General features: G+C 41.0%; 2 protein-coding genes across 2 annotated transcripts; one reads left to right on the top strand and one right to left on the bottom strand.

Moving 5' to 3' along the window:
* Window positions 1–965: 965 nt before the first annotated feature.
* On the bottom strand, window positions 966–3,500 carry haus1 (HAUS augmin-like complex, subunit 1). The gene is made up of 9 exons (XM_069676617.1): window positions 3,439–3,500; window positions 3,174–3,348; window positions 2,707–2,842; window positions 2,492–2,626; window positions 2,255–2,378; window positions 1,625–1,690; window positions 1,470–1,541; window positions 1,279–1,326; window positions 966–1,193 (listed from the first exon to the last, which is right to left on the bottom strand). The coding sequence occupies exons 1-9, from the start codon at window positions 3,457–3,459 to the stop codon at window positions 1,149–1,151; spliced, it is 822 nt and encodes a 273-aa protein (XP_069532718.1). The 5' UTR covers window positions 3,460–3,500; the 3' UTR covers window positions 966–1,148.
* A 1,195-nt stretch (window positions 3,501–4,695) lies between these two features.
* Window positions 4,696–17,992, top strand: mis18a (MIS18 kinetochore protein A). Its single transcript, XM_069676897.1, has 5 exons — window positions 4,696–4,954; window positions 5,196–5,262; window positions 5,563–5,685; window positions 6,681–6,783; window positions 17,209–17,992. Exons 1-5 carry the CDS (start codon window positions 4,720–4,722, stop codon window positions 17,287–17,289), a joined length of 609 nt encoding a protein of 202 aa, XP_069532998.1. The 5' UTR covers window positions 4,696–4,719; the 3' UTR covers window positions 17,290–17,992.
* Window positions 17,993–18,820: the final 828 nt, after the last annotated feature.

The raw sequence follows: 18,820 nt of genomic DNA, 5'->3' as shown, positions 1-18,820 counted from the left end.
GCTCCCCGGCCCACATCCATGACCCACTCCATGGTAACCAGTCAATCTACATGTCAGACTGCAGCGCAGACCTACAACAGTCAGACTGACAGAGACGCTGGGGTCTCCACGCTCTGCTCAAGGAGAGGGAGAAGTGAGGGGTGATATTTTGCATACAAACTGGACAACAGGCCCCCCCTGGTTGTTTCCATTCTCTGTGCTTTAGCTTTAGGCACCCAGGGAGTGGCTCTAAACCCCCTTTCATGTGCTGTTATCCCTCCAAAGCCGCAGGAATTTTGTTGTCAAACGCAAAAAATTTGTTTTTAAGACGACATTCAACCACGTAGGTCAAAAAGTACGAGAAAACTGCGCTTGGGAAATGTACTCAAAACAGGATTAGATTCTTGTTTAGAGGTACGGCGGAGAAAAAGTTCAAAAAACATGTAGATGTGTAAGCAGGGAACATCACAGTCTTTATGTCAACACATAGAAATAACCCACTGGAGAGTTAAGAGAGACCTGTGTCTTTAAGAATGAGGTTAAGATATCATATGGGTATGTTTAAATAAATAAGGTTGCAATAAAGATAATCCAAAACATATGTGCATTCCTAATTTTCAATACACTGAAGTCATTCAAATAAAAGCACCTTTCTGTGGGGAATCATTGCTTCTTGAAGACAAACTTCATCAAAGAATAATTCAAGACATGTTGTTAAAATCAGAATCACAAGCCCTCAATTTGAAAGCACAGACTCTAAAGTCAAGACACAACATTTGATTAGTGATAATGATGTTTTGTAACAAACAGGAAGAGGAGGAGATAACTAAACAAGTCCAACCAAAGGAAGGAAAACTTGCTATATACATTTTCTCCTCTACGGTGGCTCGAATAGATCATTCATCTAAAACACAATTGAGGTTTTTTTGAGGATTTATTGAGGAATTTACATCGAGCATTTAAAGAGGGAGACGGTTTGATTTGTTTTGGGTGGTCACCATTTAAGAGAGTGCTTTATGCATGCAGCAATTAGTTATCAAATACATACAGACAAATACATAAGAATAGAGACTCTGACCAAGGCTGCTGCAACACGTGGACATTATTACTTTATTTTTCTTACAAGACAGAACATGCATAACGCAAAATAAGGAACGTTTTTAACTTCTTCACTTGAAATCCACCTTCATCTCAAGTTGGGAATCAAGTGCAGCCTGAAATAGAAGAAATAAAATGGCATCAAAATAAAGAAGAAGCAACATTTCAGACTTCATTCAATCAACTATTAAAGGTACTCACCAGTTCTCTTTTTGCTTCTTCTATTTTCACCTGAGCAAGAGACGGGCTCTGCGGTGGTTTGGAAGGAAAAAAAGAAAACATCTCATGAAGCCAAATACAAGATGTCAGCTTTAATGTACACATGAACATGATAATGTGAGAGCGCTTTTGGGTTGTTGAATTGTTATAAGAAAAACTGAAAACAAACGGACTGGGCTTAAGTCCATGTAAGGCTCCAGTTTCTTCTGCAGGGGGGTTATTTCCTGTTTCAGCGCTGTGACTTCCTACAGAGAGAAAAGACACATTTCAGACCCTGAAAAGAGCTTTGCATTATCATAGATGTTGCATGAGCAACAGCTGAAGTTACCTCAGAGAGCAGCACAATAGCCTGGTGTGTGAGCGACTTGTCCATGTTTCTGGATTGAAGTTGAGCCTGCAGGAAAGATGAATATAGAGTGAAACAGGCGAACAAGCTCCATGACAGAGCTCTGTTTTGGCTGCTGCTGCGTGACTGTGATGTTTACAGTATCTGGGCTCTCCTGACAATGATACGAAGGGCGTTAACTGTTAGCCCTGTCCACAGCATCATCTCTGTGCTTTATATCAAAGGCAGTAACATGATAGCCGGATCATAGTTTACTCTGTCTTACAAAATAAAACCGGTGACTCCACAGAGACAAGACATGCCAGGAGGGGATTTTGCTTTGGCAACATTATTAAGAATATTATTATGAATAGCACAATAATTAATACCTCTTCAGAGTGTATAGCAAATATTCATGTGTATAATTTTTCTTTATGTGTTCACCCAGAGCTAACCTCCCACTATGATATGAATATTTGCAACAAAACAAGGCAAAATAATAATAAGAACCCTTAAATATCTCGGCATGTCCACCTCTTCATATGCAACTGCAGTATATTGAACCATGTTTTAGCACCCATGCAAAACTTCCCTTGCTCTATGCAGAGACAAAGGTGGAACACCACAACATACCTCTGCTCTCTCCCGTCTGTTGCTGAGCTCTTTAGCCTTTGCCGCCACAAAGTCCATGTTGAGGAGTCTCTCCTCTGCTTTCGCGCTCTCCACTGCCTGAGATTTCACTGTTTTGTTGATATCCCTGAAGACAAACAGGGACATGGATAGAAACGGAATACAAATTAAGTACAATATATATCAACAAATGGTTTATATTTAAGCAGTAGCACATGCAAAATTAATCTATAGTCTTACTCTTGTAAGTTGCTCCGCAGCACCAGTGTAGCACCAAGTCTCTTTCTGAGGGCCTTCAGTTCCCGCTCTAGTCTCCTATTTGACTTCTCTGCTTCTAGAAGTTCGTTGGTGAGGTTGTTCACTGCTGGCATAAAGCTAGAAGAGAGAGTTTTATCAGGTAAACTGGTGACAACACGAAATAAAACAGGCTTTAACAATGCAATAACCTAGTGTACCTGCCCAGTGATGTGTCTCTGACTCCAAGCACCATGGCAGTGTCCACTAAAGCTGACAAGTAGTCAGCAGCGGGCTTTGAAAGGCTTCCACATGACAGACCAACACCTTGTAGAAGGACATCCCGGACGTGGGCATCTAAGTGGAGGAAACACAGTTGAGTTATGTGAAAATGTTGTTTATACTAAATATGCCTACTAAGTTTTAAAAATGTAGATTTATTTTTCATAGTTTTGGCCATTGCTCCTTGTAATCCTCACACCATGCTTACAAAATCAATTGCTAAAATCTGGGTGACAACACAGCTAGAAAGAAGCCCATTTCCAGGATCACACCAGTTTAATGAAAACAAAGTTATTATAACTGATTATAAATGATGGTCAAACCTACTCAGATATGAAGTAATATGTATTGAACTGAAGTTATCCTTTAAAATAAATATTAGCGCTACTCTCATTCCTCCTCTTACCCTCAGCCTGATACTCTGAAGCTTTCTGTTTAAGGTCTTCTATAAGGAGAGCTGTGTCACTGCAGCGAGCTTCACTAGACTGTGCCAGCTGGTACAGTATGTCCACTGTCCTGGTGTTAACCTCAAAGTGTGGCACCGGCTGATCTCCAAACACTGTGCTCAGCCAGCTGTTCACCTGAGGAGCGACATGAAGAAGAAGGATAAACAAAAGCCAGCGGCAGTAAAGTTATTGAGTACAGTTGTTTGAAAAGACACTGTACATTACCTTTTTAATCTTCTCACACATGATAAATGAAACACTATCTAATAACTATCTTAATAATATATTATAAGATTATTACTATCTTCTTAGCATTCAAGCAAGCCGTAAAAGAAACAAATACAGTTTTCGCCTTCTGGTTTGGCGCCTGCAAAATTCACTTCCGGGTTATCAGCCAATGAGAAGACGGAGCGAATATCCTGTTTACTTTGTGTAATAAGAATGATTTAAGTTTTAATGTTAAATAAACATATACGACATTTTGTGATACATTTTATGAATAAACACAAAAAAGATGACGAATTACGCAAAGATATTAATATATTATATATATTTAAAAAGTATTTCCGGTTCAAGTTGGCTCAAGGAACCCAAAGATAGTAAACCAAATCAAGATGGTTCACGTCGGATTCCTTGAGTTATAACGTCCTCTCTCGAGTAGGAATACACACTAGGTTACTTATGATCGCATCTATCATAGGTTCATATCACGTTAATAATTATATACCCTTCAGAGTGTATGGCTCACTGGTCAACAACAACCCGAAGGATAATAAATGACTAAATGTAACAAATCTGTAGACTCCCTACTTTCACAGTTCAGTTGGTTAAAATCATTCAAGCCCCTTGAATAAGTCTTTTGTCATCAAAATTAATTTTGTTAGTATGAACTATGTTATTAAACTTACTTAATAATGTAGCCTATGCTTCTTTATAAAGTGGTGATGATGCTTATAGGTACGGACCAATTAAAATAATACGTATGATAAAAAATGATCAGAAAACCTGAAACGGCTTGTCAGATATGAAATTACTTTTATTTGTGTGTAACAGAATTATAAACAGCACAAAGGTCTCTGTAACTAACACATTTGACTCGCCGTCCAACTATTAATATGATATAGATTCCCTGAGGTTTCTATTAGCTATCTACTCTTACCTATCTACTCTAAATATCCATATTCTCATTTATATTAAAACTACTGCTGCACGTTGATAAAAAAATCAAAACATCTTCCGGTTCAATAACATATAAATTATATTAATATTGAATTGTTGTCTATAAGCACATACATATATAATCACAAATTTGTACAGTTATTTAATTACATTAAGCTAAAAAAAGGAAGCAAAAACAGCGTTTGTTTCAAGGGTTCGCTGCAATAAACCAAAGCGGAAGTACAAGTACATGAACATCTTGCCTCGTCTGGATACCTGAAAGATCTTTACTACTCTGTCAACCACCCGCCTAAGTTCGAAACATCTTGTTTTGAGGAGCTACTAGAAATGGCGGCGAGAGAAAATGTAGTAAAACGTCGACAGAAAAATGTAAATGTCACATTTGAAACGTCCAGTGTTGACTCCACAGCCGTCGAAGAAAAGTTATTTGGCCAGGTGGAGGAGGACGAGGACAGTGACGATGGACCTGTGGTGTTCATCTGCGGAAAGTGCAAGCTACCTGTTGGGGATTCAGTGTCCTGGGATGGAAGTGAAGATGGTGAAAACCAAATAAGATTGAAACGTGAGTCTGGGTTTAAAATGATAAGCTAACGTTATAGCTAATTTTGTTGTGCGCTCAAATATATATGCAAAAAATCATGTTTTCTTATTTGGCACGGTAACTGATCTATGCGTAGATTGACTAAGACAAAGACAAAAGAGTGGTGCATTTATTTACAGTCGTTAAAGTTGTGAATTTATAGCTTTAGAAGTTTTCTCTCTAATATAAAGCAGCTGACATGTTTGTGATGTTTTGGTCTTAGGGGTCACTGACAACGTCATAGTTGCTAAGGAGAATCGTCTGCTTGAAGTTCACAAACGATCTGTCTGGTAAGAAGCTTATGTGTGCTGTAGAGAATTAAGTTTTACAATCCTTTACTCAAGTACAAGTACCAATAACACAATGTAAAAACAGTTTGATACAGGTACGTAGGTATAGTTAAGTTAAATAATCAAAATGTACTTTTATTGTCTAAATTAAAATAGCTCCTTGCCCTGCAGGATAGCCCCCATCAGAGTTATTGTATAATTAGACTATTATAACTGCGTCTGTGTTTTTCTTTGCAATTATAACACACCTGTATTTTGCCACATATGTATATGTACCTATCTGTCTCACTCCCTCCACAGTCTTGTTGTGGATCTAGTCTGTCGAGGCTGCCGCTCTGTGCTTGGCATTGTGTATTCGTCCACGCCGAGGAACCTGGACCACAAGAGGTTCACATTCTGTTTCAATGTAGCAGACATCGACAGGTAATGTTTACAGCTCTTATCTTAAAGACGCTGTTTGTATTTGTTTACTTTTCCGTGGATTGATTTCAGAGGAATATGACTGTATGCTTTAAGAAGAGTTGTACTTTTGTGAAGTTATTAAGTGAAAACATTATCTTATCTGACATTTATCCCCTTATTTACTGTATAATAACCACGAGTATGAGTATCTTCATCTGTTCAGCACCCTTAATACATAGATTCACATATATAAAGTAGGGCGGCCGTTAAGAGATCAATTTAAAACTGGGTTATCATGGCTCTGATGCAGCCGTGCCTCTCTGTCTGCAGTCACTACTCTGTCTCCAGCATTGTCCCACACATAGCACTGATTGGTTACACGCAGAGCCATGGCACGTGTAACAGCCATTCAGCAGTGAAAGCTGTGCATGCAGAGTGCTGAGAGGAGAAAAAGTAAATTTCTTTGCAAATTTTATTTAACTTTGTTTTATTTACTTTATATTTATTTATTTATTTAAATTTTCAGTTAACTTTATAAGATATGCTGCTGACCCTGGGAACTCCTTGCGCTTTTTGTTTGTTTGTTTAATAAAGATACGCTTAAAGGCATTTAAACAAAGTTAAGTGTTGGAGTTTGTTTTATTCAAAGTTTTGATGCCAATATTTTCACTTTTACTCCTCCTTGACTACTAATAATTGGTATCGGTATTGGCCCTGAAAAAACCATATCGGTCTATCTCTAATATAAAGTGATTTTAAACTGATTTAATGTAAATGACTTGAGCAGATGCTCATTATCAACTAGGATAATGTCAGAATAAAAGCCCAACAGGGACTATATTTACTTTACAAACTGTAAAAAAACAGCTGTCCTTTCATAAAGCCAGTTGTGCTTTACACAAGTATTTTTGATGGTTTGGGTTTTGTATTAAATTTCATAAAATGTACAGATGTTAACGGTGTACCTCCTGTATCTGCATTAAGCACCCTAACATCCTACCCTGAATCTCTTCCAGCTATGTGCTCGGCTCTGCAAGCCAGATGTTGACAGCAGAGGGCCCCAAAGAGCAGCCGGTCACACTGGAGTACAGAGGCATTGTTGAACAACAGCTGACAGAGGTGATTTACTGCTGCTGCTTTTCTTTGTCTGTTTTCTCTCATCGTGTAGTGCTGTGAGATAAAAACGTTTAATTCACTGAGCATAATGTCTGTTTTAAAGCTCATTACAAACTGTACACATGACTGTCTCTCCTCATACAGGCAAAGTTTAATCCTTTGAATAAGTGATGTAAAAATATGTTGCAAAACTCCAAATCTGAGCTGCACATCACCACTTGTGCCATGAGACACAGTTCTCAGTGTTGCGTTGTCTTACTGAGAGTGCTCGCACATTGCTTTAGAGCAGCTCTCTCATTGATTACCAATGCACAGGTTGTTCTCATGATGACATCAGCTTAGTTCTGGGAAGCCCTCTCTCCTGTGACGGTCAGACGTCTGTATCAGACATTACCTCATCTCTCCATGGCATGCCCTGCAAGGTTATTTATATTTAATTCCATTTCAGATTATAATAAAATGAAGAAGCATATTTTCTGTAAGATTCAGTTTAAACGCCTAAATATATTCCTTTGTATATTTTCGTCTATATTTCTATTTGTCGCATTAGTATTGTTATTTTGAAACTTTAGAGGGTGTTTGTGTTAATAATTGAATTCTGTGGTGATGCTCAAAGTTAATCTTAATCACCCTTTGTTTAAAAATCTATAAAGTGCACAAATTGGCCAGTAGGTGGTGATAGAGCGCAGGAGCACCTGCAGCCCTCCCACACTCTTGCACCAAGGACAATAGCTGTGATGGGAGCATGTTGAGGAATCTTTGTGAGAGCCAAAAACATGTTTTGATTGCCTTTGTGACTGAAGCTGTATATTTGTTTGGCATTGACTTTTACTTGGCAGTGATTTCTGACATTCCTGCAGGTGACACCAGATCCATTGTGTGTTTTCTATGCATCAGTAAATACCACAAAAATGTTTCGATTCATCAAACGTGTAGGAAAAACAAGAGATCGCACGTGACGAACAGACACCTGGTGAGCTTAAGGACCTTTTTATGACTTGGAAACCTTTCAAACAACAGACAGACAAATCCTAAAGGCAAATTGTTATCTTTACCCTTGTGTTTACTTTATGTGACCCAAAAAAGAAAATGTGTTTTAACCTGAATTCACACCTTAATTCCTCTCAGGCCCTGAAGCGCACATGACTACTGTTATAATGTTCCTACAATGTGTGTGTGTGGCAAACAAAGGGGTGCATAAGGGCGCTGTATGTTGAAATAAACAGGCTGACCTCATATTGGTTAATATGTAGATTACCATTTAAATCCACCTCGGCATTGACATTGTTTAATCCCTGTTTTGATCAATCTGACTATAGCTGCACGCTGATTGTATTAATTTAAGGTGGTCTTATAGCCATCATTCGTCTTTAGTCATTGGTGCATTGTAACAGGATTATAAAAGCTTATGATAGGTTAAGATTTAAAATCAGTGTTTTCTTCATTACATGTCTGTTTGGCATAAATCACCGAAGCTTCTGCTTTAATTTCGTTCCACCAGCTTTATGTCTGACTCTGATCCCGGAGATGTTTCGCCAGCTTACAGGTTTCTACACAAAATAAACACCAGTTGCCAGGTTGAAAATAGGAAACCAATTATTTGCCTTTGGTTTCCTTATGTGGCGAACACTTTTTAACACGTGAAAAGGTAGACTGAGCAAATAGCAAAAAAAACGGACTCCAAATAAATACATTTTAAGTGCTTTTTTGCATTGGTGATTAGGCTTGGGGAGCTGCAGAGGTTAGCGCTGTCGCCTGCGTAGGTTCCACTTGGGTACTCCGGCTTCCTCCCGCAGTCCAAAGACATGGTCGTTCAAATGTGAGCGTGAAAGGTTGTCTGTCTCTATGTGTCAGCCTGTGATTGGCAGTCCAGGTTGTACTCCACCTCTCGCCCAATGACAGCTGGGATAGGCTCCAGGTATAGATGACGGATGGATGGGTTAGACTTGGATCAATCTCAAAACCAACTTGCTATAGTCTGATGACAATATGCTGGGGCCTGTAGCGATAAACGACTTCCTTTTGCCGTGTGCTGCATCGTTTACAGAAAAAGAACACATTTTTCTTGTGATTTTCTTAAATTAATGGGAAATTTCAACATCATGATGCAGAAGCTTTGTCAGGTCTGTCCTCAAGAGGAGGAGAAAACTCCGTTTATTGAACGGAGATCGGATTGATCTGATGCATTCAAGGAAGTCGGGAAATCTGAAAGTCCCGGAAATCCACGTCCCTGCCTACAGATTCTTCATTTCTACGTAGAATCTGGTTCATCCAAGCTTAAACTCTATTTACAGTCACTCTTGGATTCATTTTTGAGGCAAATGTGAAGAACATGACAACAGCTACACTCATGGTGATTTAGTTCAGTTACTGTGAAAAAGCTTTTAGACCTTCTATGTCACATTTCCATTATTAAGCGCACATACTATAACTGCACAGTATTGCAAGTACTCAAAATATAAGTGAGTAAAGATGGCTGATGCCTGGCTGCCAGCGTGGCAAACACTTTTAATGTTTAGTTTAAATGGAAAGGTAAATGGACTGTACTTATGTAGCGCTTCTCTAGTCTTTGCGAGCACTCAAAGCTGCTTTGACACTACATGTCACTCATTCACACACTGATGGCAGAGGCTGCTACGTATTCGGGGTTCAGTGTCTTGCCCAAGGACACTTTGACATGTAGCCTGAGGGAGCTGGGGATCAAACCTCCGACCTGCCGATTGAAAGACGACCGACTCTACCACTGAGCCACAGCCGCCCGTTTTTTCTTAGTTTATTTGACAGGGGCCGTGCACAACACAACTGCTGGGCCAGAGTTCACTTTATCGCTAACTGACATCTGAGGTCCCTGGGCAGGAAGATCGAAAAAACACACATTGCAATAAAAACAATTAAGAACAATACAAGTTAAACTCGTTTCACAAACAGTGAATGACCTAAAAACAACATACATTTCAAAGCTACCTTTCCTTCTCTCCGTGTTGGAGGACGTTTCCAAAGAAAGCTTAAAAATCGAGGTCACATGCCTGGTTTGCCTTATGGCGGGGCTTAAACGTTGGCATCAAGTCCTACCTGTGCCGCACAGTCACGTTTGTTTTTCTGACAAGTCACGACAAGTATGAAAGCTGTGGGATGCTTTGCCAATTTCAAATCTTATAGACATGAGGTTTCTGTCGTACCACTGCACACATATTATTACAGAACTAAGAAGTCGCACTGGAATATAAGAAGCCGTCTGTTTTTGGGGAAAAAGGTTTTATATGGCTATTCATTAATAAAAACGTGTATACAAGTTATTTCAACACTATTTCAATGTATATTCATTTGAAACACATTCAAAACACACAAATGACAGCCTTCCATATGTCCAGTTTGCAATCCTGCTAGCTACCAGTGCGGTAGTGGAGCTCAGCCTGCTAGTGTTGTGACGTTAGCGAACGATGTGATTCTTTTGAACTGAAATACCGTAAGACAATAAAATACCTCTCTCTGCATTTTACACTGGTATAGTGGTTGCACCAGTGTTTAGGACGCAGCCCACTTTTTAGATGGAAAACATTTATTAAAAGTGCGTCTCATACACCACATTTTAAGATACTTCTTTCTAATGTTTAAAAGATTTGCAGATTTATAATTGACTTGCTCAATCAAAAATGAATCAGCTAAAATTTTGGTAACCATATACATTTCTTAAAAACACGTCAAATATTGTTTCCAGCCTTTCCACTGTCAAAATGTTTTTTGCAAGTTTAAAGTTATAATGTGGAAGTTCTCAGTTTCGTTCTATTTGGCGCCACCTTATGGCGATAAAAGGTAATACAGGGCTGATACATCCAGACGTCCACAGTTGGCTCCCTTTGTTACGGTTGTAACTCTTGATTTTCCTCGCTGACGGTCGCTTTCCTTTTTAGACTGTTTGCCTTCATCTGAGCGTCAGATTTGTTTCTTTTTCTTTGGATTTTCACTTATTTTTGAAGTTGTATCTGTAGTCATCCATCTTTTCTTTGTTTGTTCAGCCATAGTAGATTACTGTTTACTCGCAACACTTGCAGAGACTGAAAAAGCAGCCGCTTAGCTCCGCCTACCCTCTCTGGCAGACCAACCACTGCTGGGTGATTGAAAACGCATCACTAACTGGACGCCACTTTTCCGTGAATGTCGCCACAGACACCCAGTCTGTAATAATGCTATATAGTGCTAATGCAAAGGCTTTCATCAGTGGGCCATAGGCTCAATCACCATTGTGTTACCTCATTCGCCGGGATGTCATTACGGCGGATTACGTTCCGCCTGCTTTTGCTCTCCTCACGGACTGTTTTTCCAGCATACGCCGCAGCCTGTGATTGGTTAATATTACTCGGACTACAAGCGTACTACAAACAGAAACCAGAACACTTGCTGTCCCGGAAAACCACGTCCCTGCCTACAGATTCTACATTTCTACGTAGAATCTGGTTCATCCAAGCTTAAACTCTATTTACAGTCACTCTTGGATTCATTTTTGAGGCAAATGCGAAGAACATGACAACAGCTACACTCATGGTGATTTAGTTCAGTTACTGTGATAAAGCTTTTAGACATTCTATGTCACATTTTCATTATTAAGCGCACATACTATAACTGCACAGTATTGCAAGTACTCAAAATATAAGTGAGTAAAGATGGCTGATGCCTGGCTGCCAGCGTGGCAAACACTTTTAATGTTTAGTTTGAATGGAAAGGTAAATGGACTGTACTTATGTAGCGCTTTTCTAGTCTTTGCGAGCACTCAAAGCTGCTTTGACACTACATGTCACTCATTCACACACTGATGGCAGAGGCTGCTACGTATTCGGGGTTCAGTGTCTTGCCCAAGGACACTTTGACATGTAGCCTGAGGGAGCTGGGGATCAAACCTCCGACCTGCCGATTGAAAGACGACCGACTCTACCACTGAGCCACAGCCGCCCGTTTTTTCTTAGTTTATTTGACCGGGGCCGTGCACAACACAACTGCTGGGCCAGAGTTCGCTTTATCGCTAACTGACATCTGAGGTCCCTGGGCAGGAAGATCGAAAAAACACACATTGCAATAAAAACAATTAAGAACAATACAAATTAAACTCGTTTCACAGTGAATGACCTAAAAACAACATACATTGCAAAGCTACCTTTCCTTCTCTCCGTGTGGGAGGACGTTTCCAAAGAAAGCTTAAAAATCGAGGTCAAATGACTGGTTTGCCTTATGGCGGGGCTTAAACGTTGGCATCAAGTCCTACCTGTGCCGCACAGTCACGTTTGTTTTTCTGACAAGTCACGACAAGTATGAAAGCTGTGGGATGCTTTGCCAATTTCAAATCTTATAGACATGAGGTTTCTGTCGTACCACTGCACACATATTATTACAGAATTAAGAAGTCGCACTGGAATATAAGAAGCCGTCTGTTTTTGGGGACAAAGGTTTTATATGGCTATTCATTAATAAAAACGTGTATACAAGTTATTTCAACACAATTTCAATGTATATCCATTTGAAACACATTCAAAACACACAAATGACAGCCTTCCATATGTCGAGTTTGCAATCCTGCTAGCTACCAGTGCGGTAGTGGAGCTCAGCCAGCTAGTGTTGTGACGTTAGCGAACGATGTGATTCTTTTGAACTGAAATACCGTAAGACAATAAAATACCTCTCTCTGCATTTTACACTGGTATAGTGGTTGCACCAGTGTTTAGGACGCAGCCCACTTTATAGATGGAAAACATTTATTAAAAGTGCGTCTCATACACCACATTTTAAGATACTTCTTTCTAATGTTTAAAAGATTTGCAGATTTATAATTGACTTGCTCAATCAAAAATGAATCAGCTAAAATTTTGGTAACCATATACATTTCTTAAAGACACATGTCAAATATTGTTTCCAGCCTTTCCACTGTCAAAATGTTTTTTGCAAGTTTAAAGTTATAATGTGGAAGTTCTCAGTTTCGTTCTATTTGGCGCCACCTTATGGCGATAAAAGGTAATACAGGGCCGATACATCCAGACGTCCACAGTTGGCTCCCTTTGTTACAGTTGTAACTCTTGATTTTCCTCGCTGATTGTCGCTTTCCTTTTTAGACTGTTTGCTTCATCTGAGCGTCAGATTTGTTTCTTTTTCTTTGGATTTTCACTTCTTGTTGAAGTTGTATCTGTAGTCTTCCATCTTTTCTTTGTTTGTTCAGCCATAGTAGATTACTGTTTACTCGCAACACTTGCAGAGACTGAAAAAGCAGCCGCTGAGCTCCGCCTACCCTCTCTGGCAGACCAACCACCGCTGGCTGATGGAAAACGCGTCACTAACTGGGCGCCACTTTTCCGTGAATGTCGCCACAGACACCCAGTCTGTAATAATACTATACAGTGCTAATGCAAAGGCTTTCATCAGTGGGCCATAGGCTCAATCACCATTGTGTTACCTCATTCGCCGGGATGTCATTACGGCGGATTACGTTCCGCCTGCTTTTGCTCTCCTCACGGACTGTTTTTCCAGCATACGCCGCAGCCTGTGATTGGTTAATATTACTCGGACTACAAGCGTACTACAAACAGAAACCAGAACACTTGCTGTCCCGGAAATCCACGTCCCTGCCTACAGATTCTACATTTCTACGTAGAATCTGGTTCATCCAAGCTTAAACTCTATTTACAGTCACTCTTGGATTCATTTTTGAGGCAAATGCGAAGAACATGACAACAGCTACACTCATGGTGATTTAGTTCAGTTACTGTGATAAAGCTTTTAGACATTCTATGTCACATTTCCATTATTAAGCGCACATACTATAACTGCACAGTATTGCAAGTACTCAAAATATAAGTGAGTAAAGATGGCTGATGCCTGGCTGCCAGCGTGGCAAACACTTTTAATGTTTAGTTTAAATGGAAAGGTAAATGGACTGTACTTATGTAGCGCTTTTCTAGTCTTTGCGACCACTCAAAGCTGCTTTGACACTACATGTCACTCATTCACACACTGATGGCAGAGGCTGCTACGTATTCGGGGTTCAGTGTCTTGCCCAAGGACACTTTGACATGTAGCCTGAGGGAGCTGGGGATCAAACCTCCGACCTGCCGATTGAAAGACGACCGACTCTACCACTGAGCCACAGCCGCCCGTTTTTTCTTAGTTTATTTGACCGGGGCCGTGCACAACACAACTGCTGGGCCAGAGTTCGCTTTATCGCTAACTGACATCTGAGGTCCCTGGGCAGGAAGATCTAAAAAACACACATTGCAATAAAAACAATTAAGAACAATACAAGTTAAACTCGTTTCACAAACAGTGAATGACCTAAAAACAACATACATTGCAAAGCTACCTTTCCTTCTCTCCGTGTTGGAGGACGTTTCCAAAGAAAGCTTAAAAATCGAGGTCACATGCCTGGTTTGCCTTATGGCGGGGCTTAAACGTTGGCATCAAGTCCTACCTGTGCCGCACAGTCACGTTTGTTTTTCTGACAAGTCACGACAAGTATGAAAGCTGTGGGATGCTTTGCCAATTTCAAATCTTATAGACATGAGGTTTCTGTCGTACCACTGCACACATATTATTACAGAATTAAGAAGTCGCACTGGAATATAAGAAGCCGTCTGTTTTTGGGGACAAAGGTTTTATATGGCTATTCATTAATAAAAACGTGTATACAAGTTATTTCAACACTATTTCAATGTATATTCATTTGAAACACATTCAAAACACACAAATGACAGCCTTCCATATGTCGAGTTTGCAATCCTGCTAGCTACCAGTGCGGTAGTGGAGCTCAGCCAGCTAGTGTTGTGACGTTAGCGAACGATGTGATTCTTTTGAACTGAAATACCGTAAGACAATAAAATACCTCTCTCTGCATTTTACACTGGTATAGTGGTTGCACCAGTGTTTAGGACGCAGCCCACTTTTTAGATGGAAAACATTTATTAAAAGTGCGTCTCATACACCACATTTTAAGATACTTCTTTCTAATGTTTAAAAGATTTGCAGATTTATAATTGACTTGCTCAATCAAAAATGAATCAGCTAAAATTTTGGTAACCATATACATTTCTTAAAGACACATGTCAAATAATGTTTCTAGCCTTTCCACTGTCAAAATGTTTTTTGCAAGTTTAAAGTTATAATGTGGAAGTTCTCAGTTTCGTTCTATTTGGCGCCACCTTATGGCGATAAAAGGTAATACAGGGCCGATACATCCAGACGTCCACAGTTGGCTCCCTTTGTTACGGTTGTAACTCTTGATTTTCCTCGCTGATTGTCGCTTTCCTTTTTAGACTGTTTGCTTCATCTGAGCGTCAGATTTGTTTCTTTTTCTTTGGATTTTCACTTATTTTTGAAGTTGTATCTGTAGTCTTCGATCTTTTCTTTGTTTGTTCAGCCATAGTAGATTACTGTTTACTCGCAACACTTGCAGAGACTGAAAAAGCAGCCGCTTAGCTCCGCCTACCCTCTCTGGCAGACCAACCACCGCTGGCTGATGGAAAACGCGTCACTAACTGGGCGCCACTTTTCCGTGAATGTCGCCACAGACACCCAGTCTGTAATAATACTACATAGTGCTAATGCAAAGGCTTTCATCAGTGGGCCATAGGCTCAATCACCATTGTGTTACCTCATTCGCCGGGATGTCATTACGGCGGATTACGTTCCGCCTGCTTTTGCTCTCCTCACGGACTGTTTTTCCAGCATACGCCGCAGCCTGTGATTGGTTAATATTACTCGGACTACAAGCGTACTACAAACAGAAACCAGAACACTTGCTGTCCCGGAAATCCACGTCCCTGCCTACAGCTTCTACATTTCTACGTAGAATCTGGTTCATCCAAGCTTAAACTCTATTTACAGTCACTCTTGGATTCATTTTTGAGGCAAATGCGAAGAACATGACAACAGCTACACTCATGGTGATTTAGTTCAGTTACTGTGATAAAGCTTTTAGACATTCTATGTCACATTTCCATTATTAAGCGCACATACTATAACTGCACAGTATTGCAAGTACTCAAAATATAAGTGAGTAAAGATGGCTGATGCCTGGCTGCCAGCGTGGCAAACACTTTTAATGTTTAGTTTAAATGGAAAGGTAAATGGACTGTACTTATGTAGCGCTTTTCTAGTCTTTGCGACCACTCAAAGCTGCTTTTACACTACATGTCACTCATTCACACACACATTCACACACTGATGGCAGAGGCTGCTACGTATTCGGGGTTCAGTGTCTTGCCCAAGGACACTTTGACATGTAGCCTGAGGGAGCTGGGGATCAAACCTCCGACCTGCCGATTGAAAGACGACCGACTCTACCACTGAGCCACAGCCGCCCGTTTTTTCTTAGTTTATTTGACCGGGGCCGTGCACAACACAACTGCTGGGCCAGAGTTCACTTTATCGCTAACTGACATCTGAGGTCCCTGGGCAGGAAGATCGAAAAAACACACATTGCAATAAAAACAATTAAGAACAATACAAGTTAAACTCGTTTCACAAACAGTGAATGACCTAAAAACAACATACATTTCAAAGCTACCTTTCCTTCTCTCCGTGTTGGAGGACGTTTCCAAAGAAAGCTTAAAATCGAGGTCAAATGACTGGTTTGCCTTATGGCGGGGCTTAAACGTTGGCATCAAGTCCTACCTGTGCCGCACAGTCACGTTTGTTTTTCTGACAAGTCACGACAAGTATGAAAGCTGTGGGATGCTTTGCCAATTTCAAATCTTATAGACATGAGGTTTCTGTCGTACCACTGCACACATATTATTACAGAATTAAGAAGTCGCACTGGAATATAAGAAGCCGTCTGTTTTTGGGGACAAAGGTTTTATATGGCTATTCATTAATAAAATTTATGTTAAATTAAATGTGTTTTGTTGAAAACATCTTCTATCACAAAAAGTTGTTGCTTTCTACAGTTTTTACTCCTGAGTGGCCGGCAGTATTAACATTTCAAAGGACACCCAGCCCCACACTAAAGACCTCTTTGTCCTCAGACTTACTGGATGTGATGAAGGTGCTCGTCACCCCTGCCGCCATAGTTAATGTATTCTGTCTGTCTGAGTGACTGTCTGACTGACTGGCAGACACTTGTTTGGGTTTCTCCTCTTGTACACTCACTGACCTGTCTCTCCCACCACTCCCCCCCCCCCCCCCTTCATACCCACCCATCCCTGACCACTTCCCCTGTGGGTTTCGTCATTCTCCCTCTCTGTCCCCCCTTTTTTGCAATTACCTCTTCTCCTCCTCTCTTTCCTGCTCACTGCTTCCTGCTGCCCCCTTCATTTCCCACCTGTCCATTTTCCCCTTCCCCTGTTCTCGCTCCTTCTTATCCGTCCTCACTTTTAACTCAATTTTCCGCCATTGTTCGATTTCTGTTCATCCTTACATCCTGATCCCTGACCTCCCCTCCCTCTCTCCTAGATGAAAATGCTGGTCCTGTCCATGGCACAGAGGCTGGAGGAGATCGAAATCGGCCTTCAGGACGGATGTGACGAGGCGTGACAGTGATGGACGTCAGCTTGTCGGGGTGGGTTCTTTGTCCAGGTGTTGAGCAGGAGGATTTAATATCCCCTATCTTTCCTCCTACCTTTACCTTAATACTTCCTCGTCTGGGTTTCATCTCCGCCAAATTCCCTCAGTAACAGGTTTTGTACCTACACATACACACACCCAGCTTCCCCTCCGCTTTGTCCTGATTACCGATGGTGAAACAAAGAGCGCCTGCACTTGTAATCAATCATACTGTCAGCTCAGCTCCCGCGGCTCGTGGCACCATCTTCTCCGTGTGTCTGGGCGCAGAGTGAATGTGTGCTATGAGCAGAATGTTTATTTGTGCTGGATTTCATCAGGCAAGCTGCAAACTCAGCACAATGCCGTATTGATCTGACCATTGGAGGCCACACAAACACACATACACACTCTTTTTCTTTGTTCTTTTCCTCGAGCTCGGAGCCTTGAAGGATTGATAGATTCATGCTTTTCATTGCCTTGCTGGGGCCAGAAGTGAGCAGCATCTGAGCTCACTTGTAATGAAACAATGTTTCCACTATGAAAAAACACTCTGATGTATTGTCTCTATTACAGTGAGATCCATGAATGGAAGACTGTCCTGTCTGTTTATCACATATTGCCAGTCTTTCCCAACGTGGGCAGTCTTTCTCATCAGTTAATTGTTGTAACATTAAGTCGTTTATTTTCGTTTTGTGTGTCCACAATTTTTCAAGCTTGTTTTTGTGTAATAAAGTCTCAACTGTTTCAAACATTAAGAACTGATTTAAAAGCGTTTCTTCTTATCTCAGCTTCAAATGAAAGATTAAACCATATAAGACCACTTTAAACTATCAGGATAATCTGTTTAAATGTTTCTTTTCCTTCACTTGGTGCTCTAAGACTGTTTGGGATCAGCGGCTGATCCTGCTTTGTAATTAGAAGTATTTCATGGATTTAAGAGTTAAACAGCAAGTTCAGCATCTTTGGCGTTGAGGGGCGGGGTGTGATTATATATTAAGTGTTTGTTTACCAACTGACCTCTAATGTGCCTAGCAACACTTTCCACCAAGGCGGGAAAGCAGCTCCATGCTGTAGCGCTTGCCCTCCCTCATCCACGAGGTTTCATCAGCCGCACACTGAACAACAACAGTGAGAGACGGCCAACCAGCACGCTGTATCCAAGGGCAGGTTGCGATGGCAACTGAGAGCACGTGCTATGCTGAGTGCCTGTTGCCATCTCGTCATCGTGTTCACCGCCAGAGGAACAGCCAGCCAGCTCGCTGGCCGGCACGCCTGTCAACAGACGTTATCCCCCCCCGCTCATGCTCAGACACACATGGGGGAGGAGTCCTGAATGAACCCCCCCACCCTAATCTCTGTGTGATGTTTTTCTCTCTGCTAACCCCACCCTTGCCCCTCTTTTCTGCTCCCCCCCCCCCCCTCCCTCTGCTGCTGGGAAAAAAATTCAAAACAACAACAAACAAGCCGCGTGGTTTTTGTTGTTTGTGGTGGTGTTGTTGTGGGTGGGTGGGTGGGTGGTGTT

Source organism: Semicossyphus pulcher, unplaced genomic scaffold (assembly GCF_022749685.1).
Source record: "Semicossyphus pulcher isolate SPU_LCO1_2020_fin unplaced genomic scaffold, fSemPul1.0.p SCAF_10, whole genome shotgun sequence".
NCBI lineage: Eukaryota > Metazoa > Chordata > Actinopteri > Labriformes > Labridae > Semicossyphus > Semicossyphus pulcher.
This window is presented reverse-complemented; position numbering and strand designations above follow the sequence as displayed.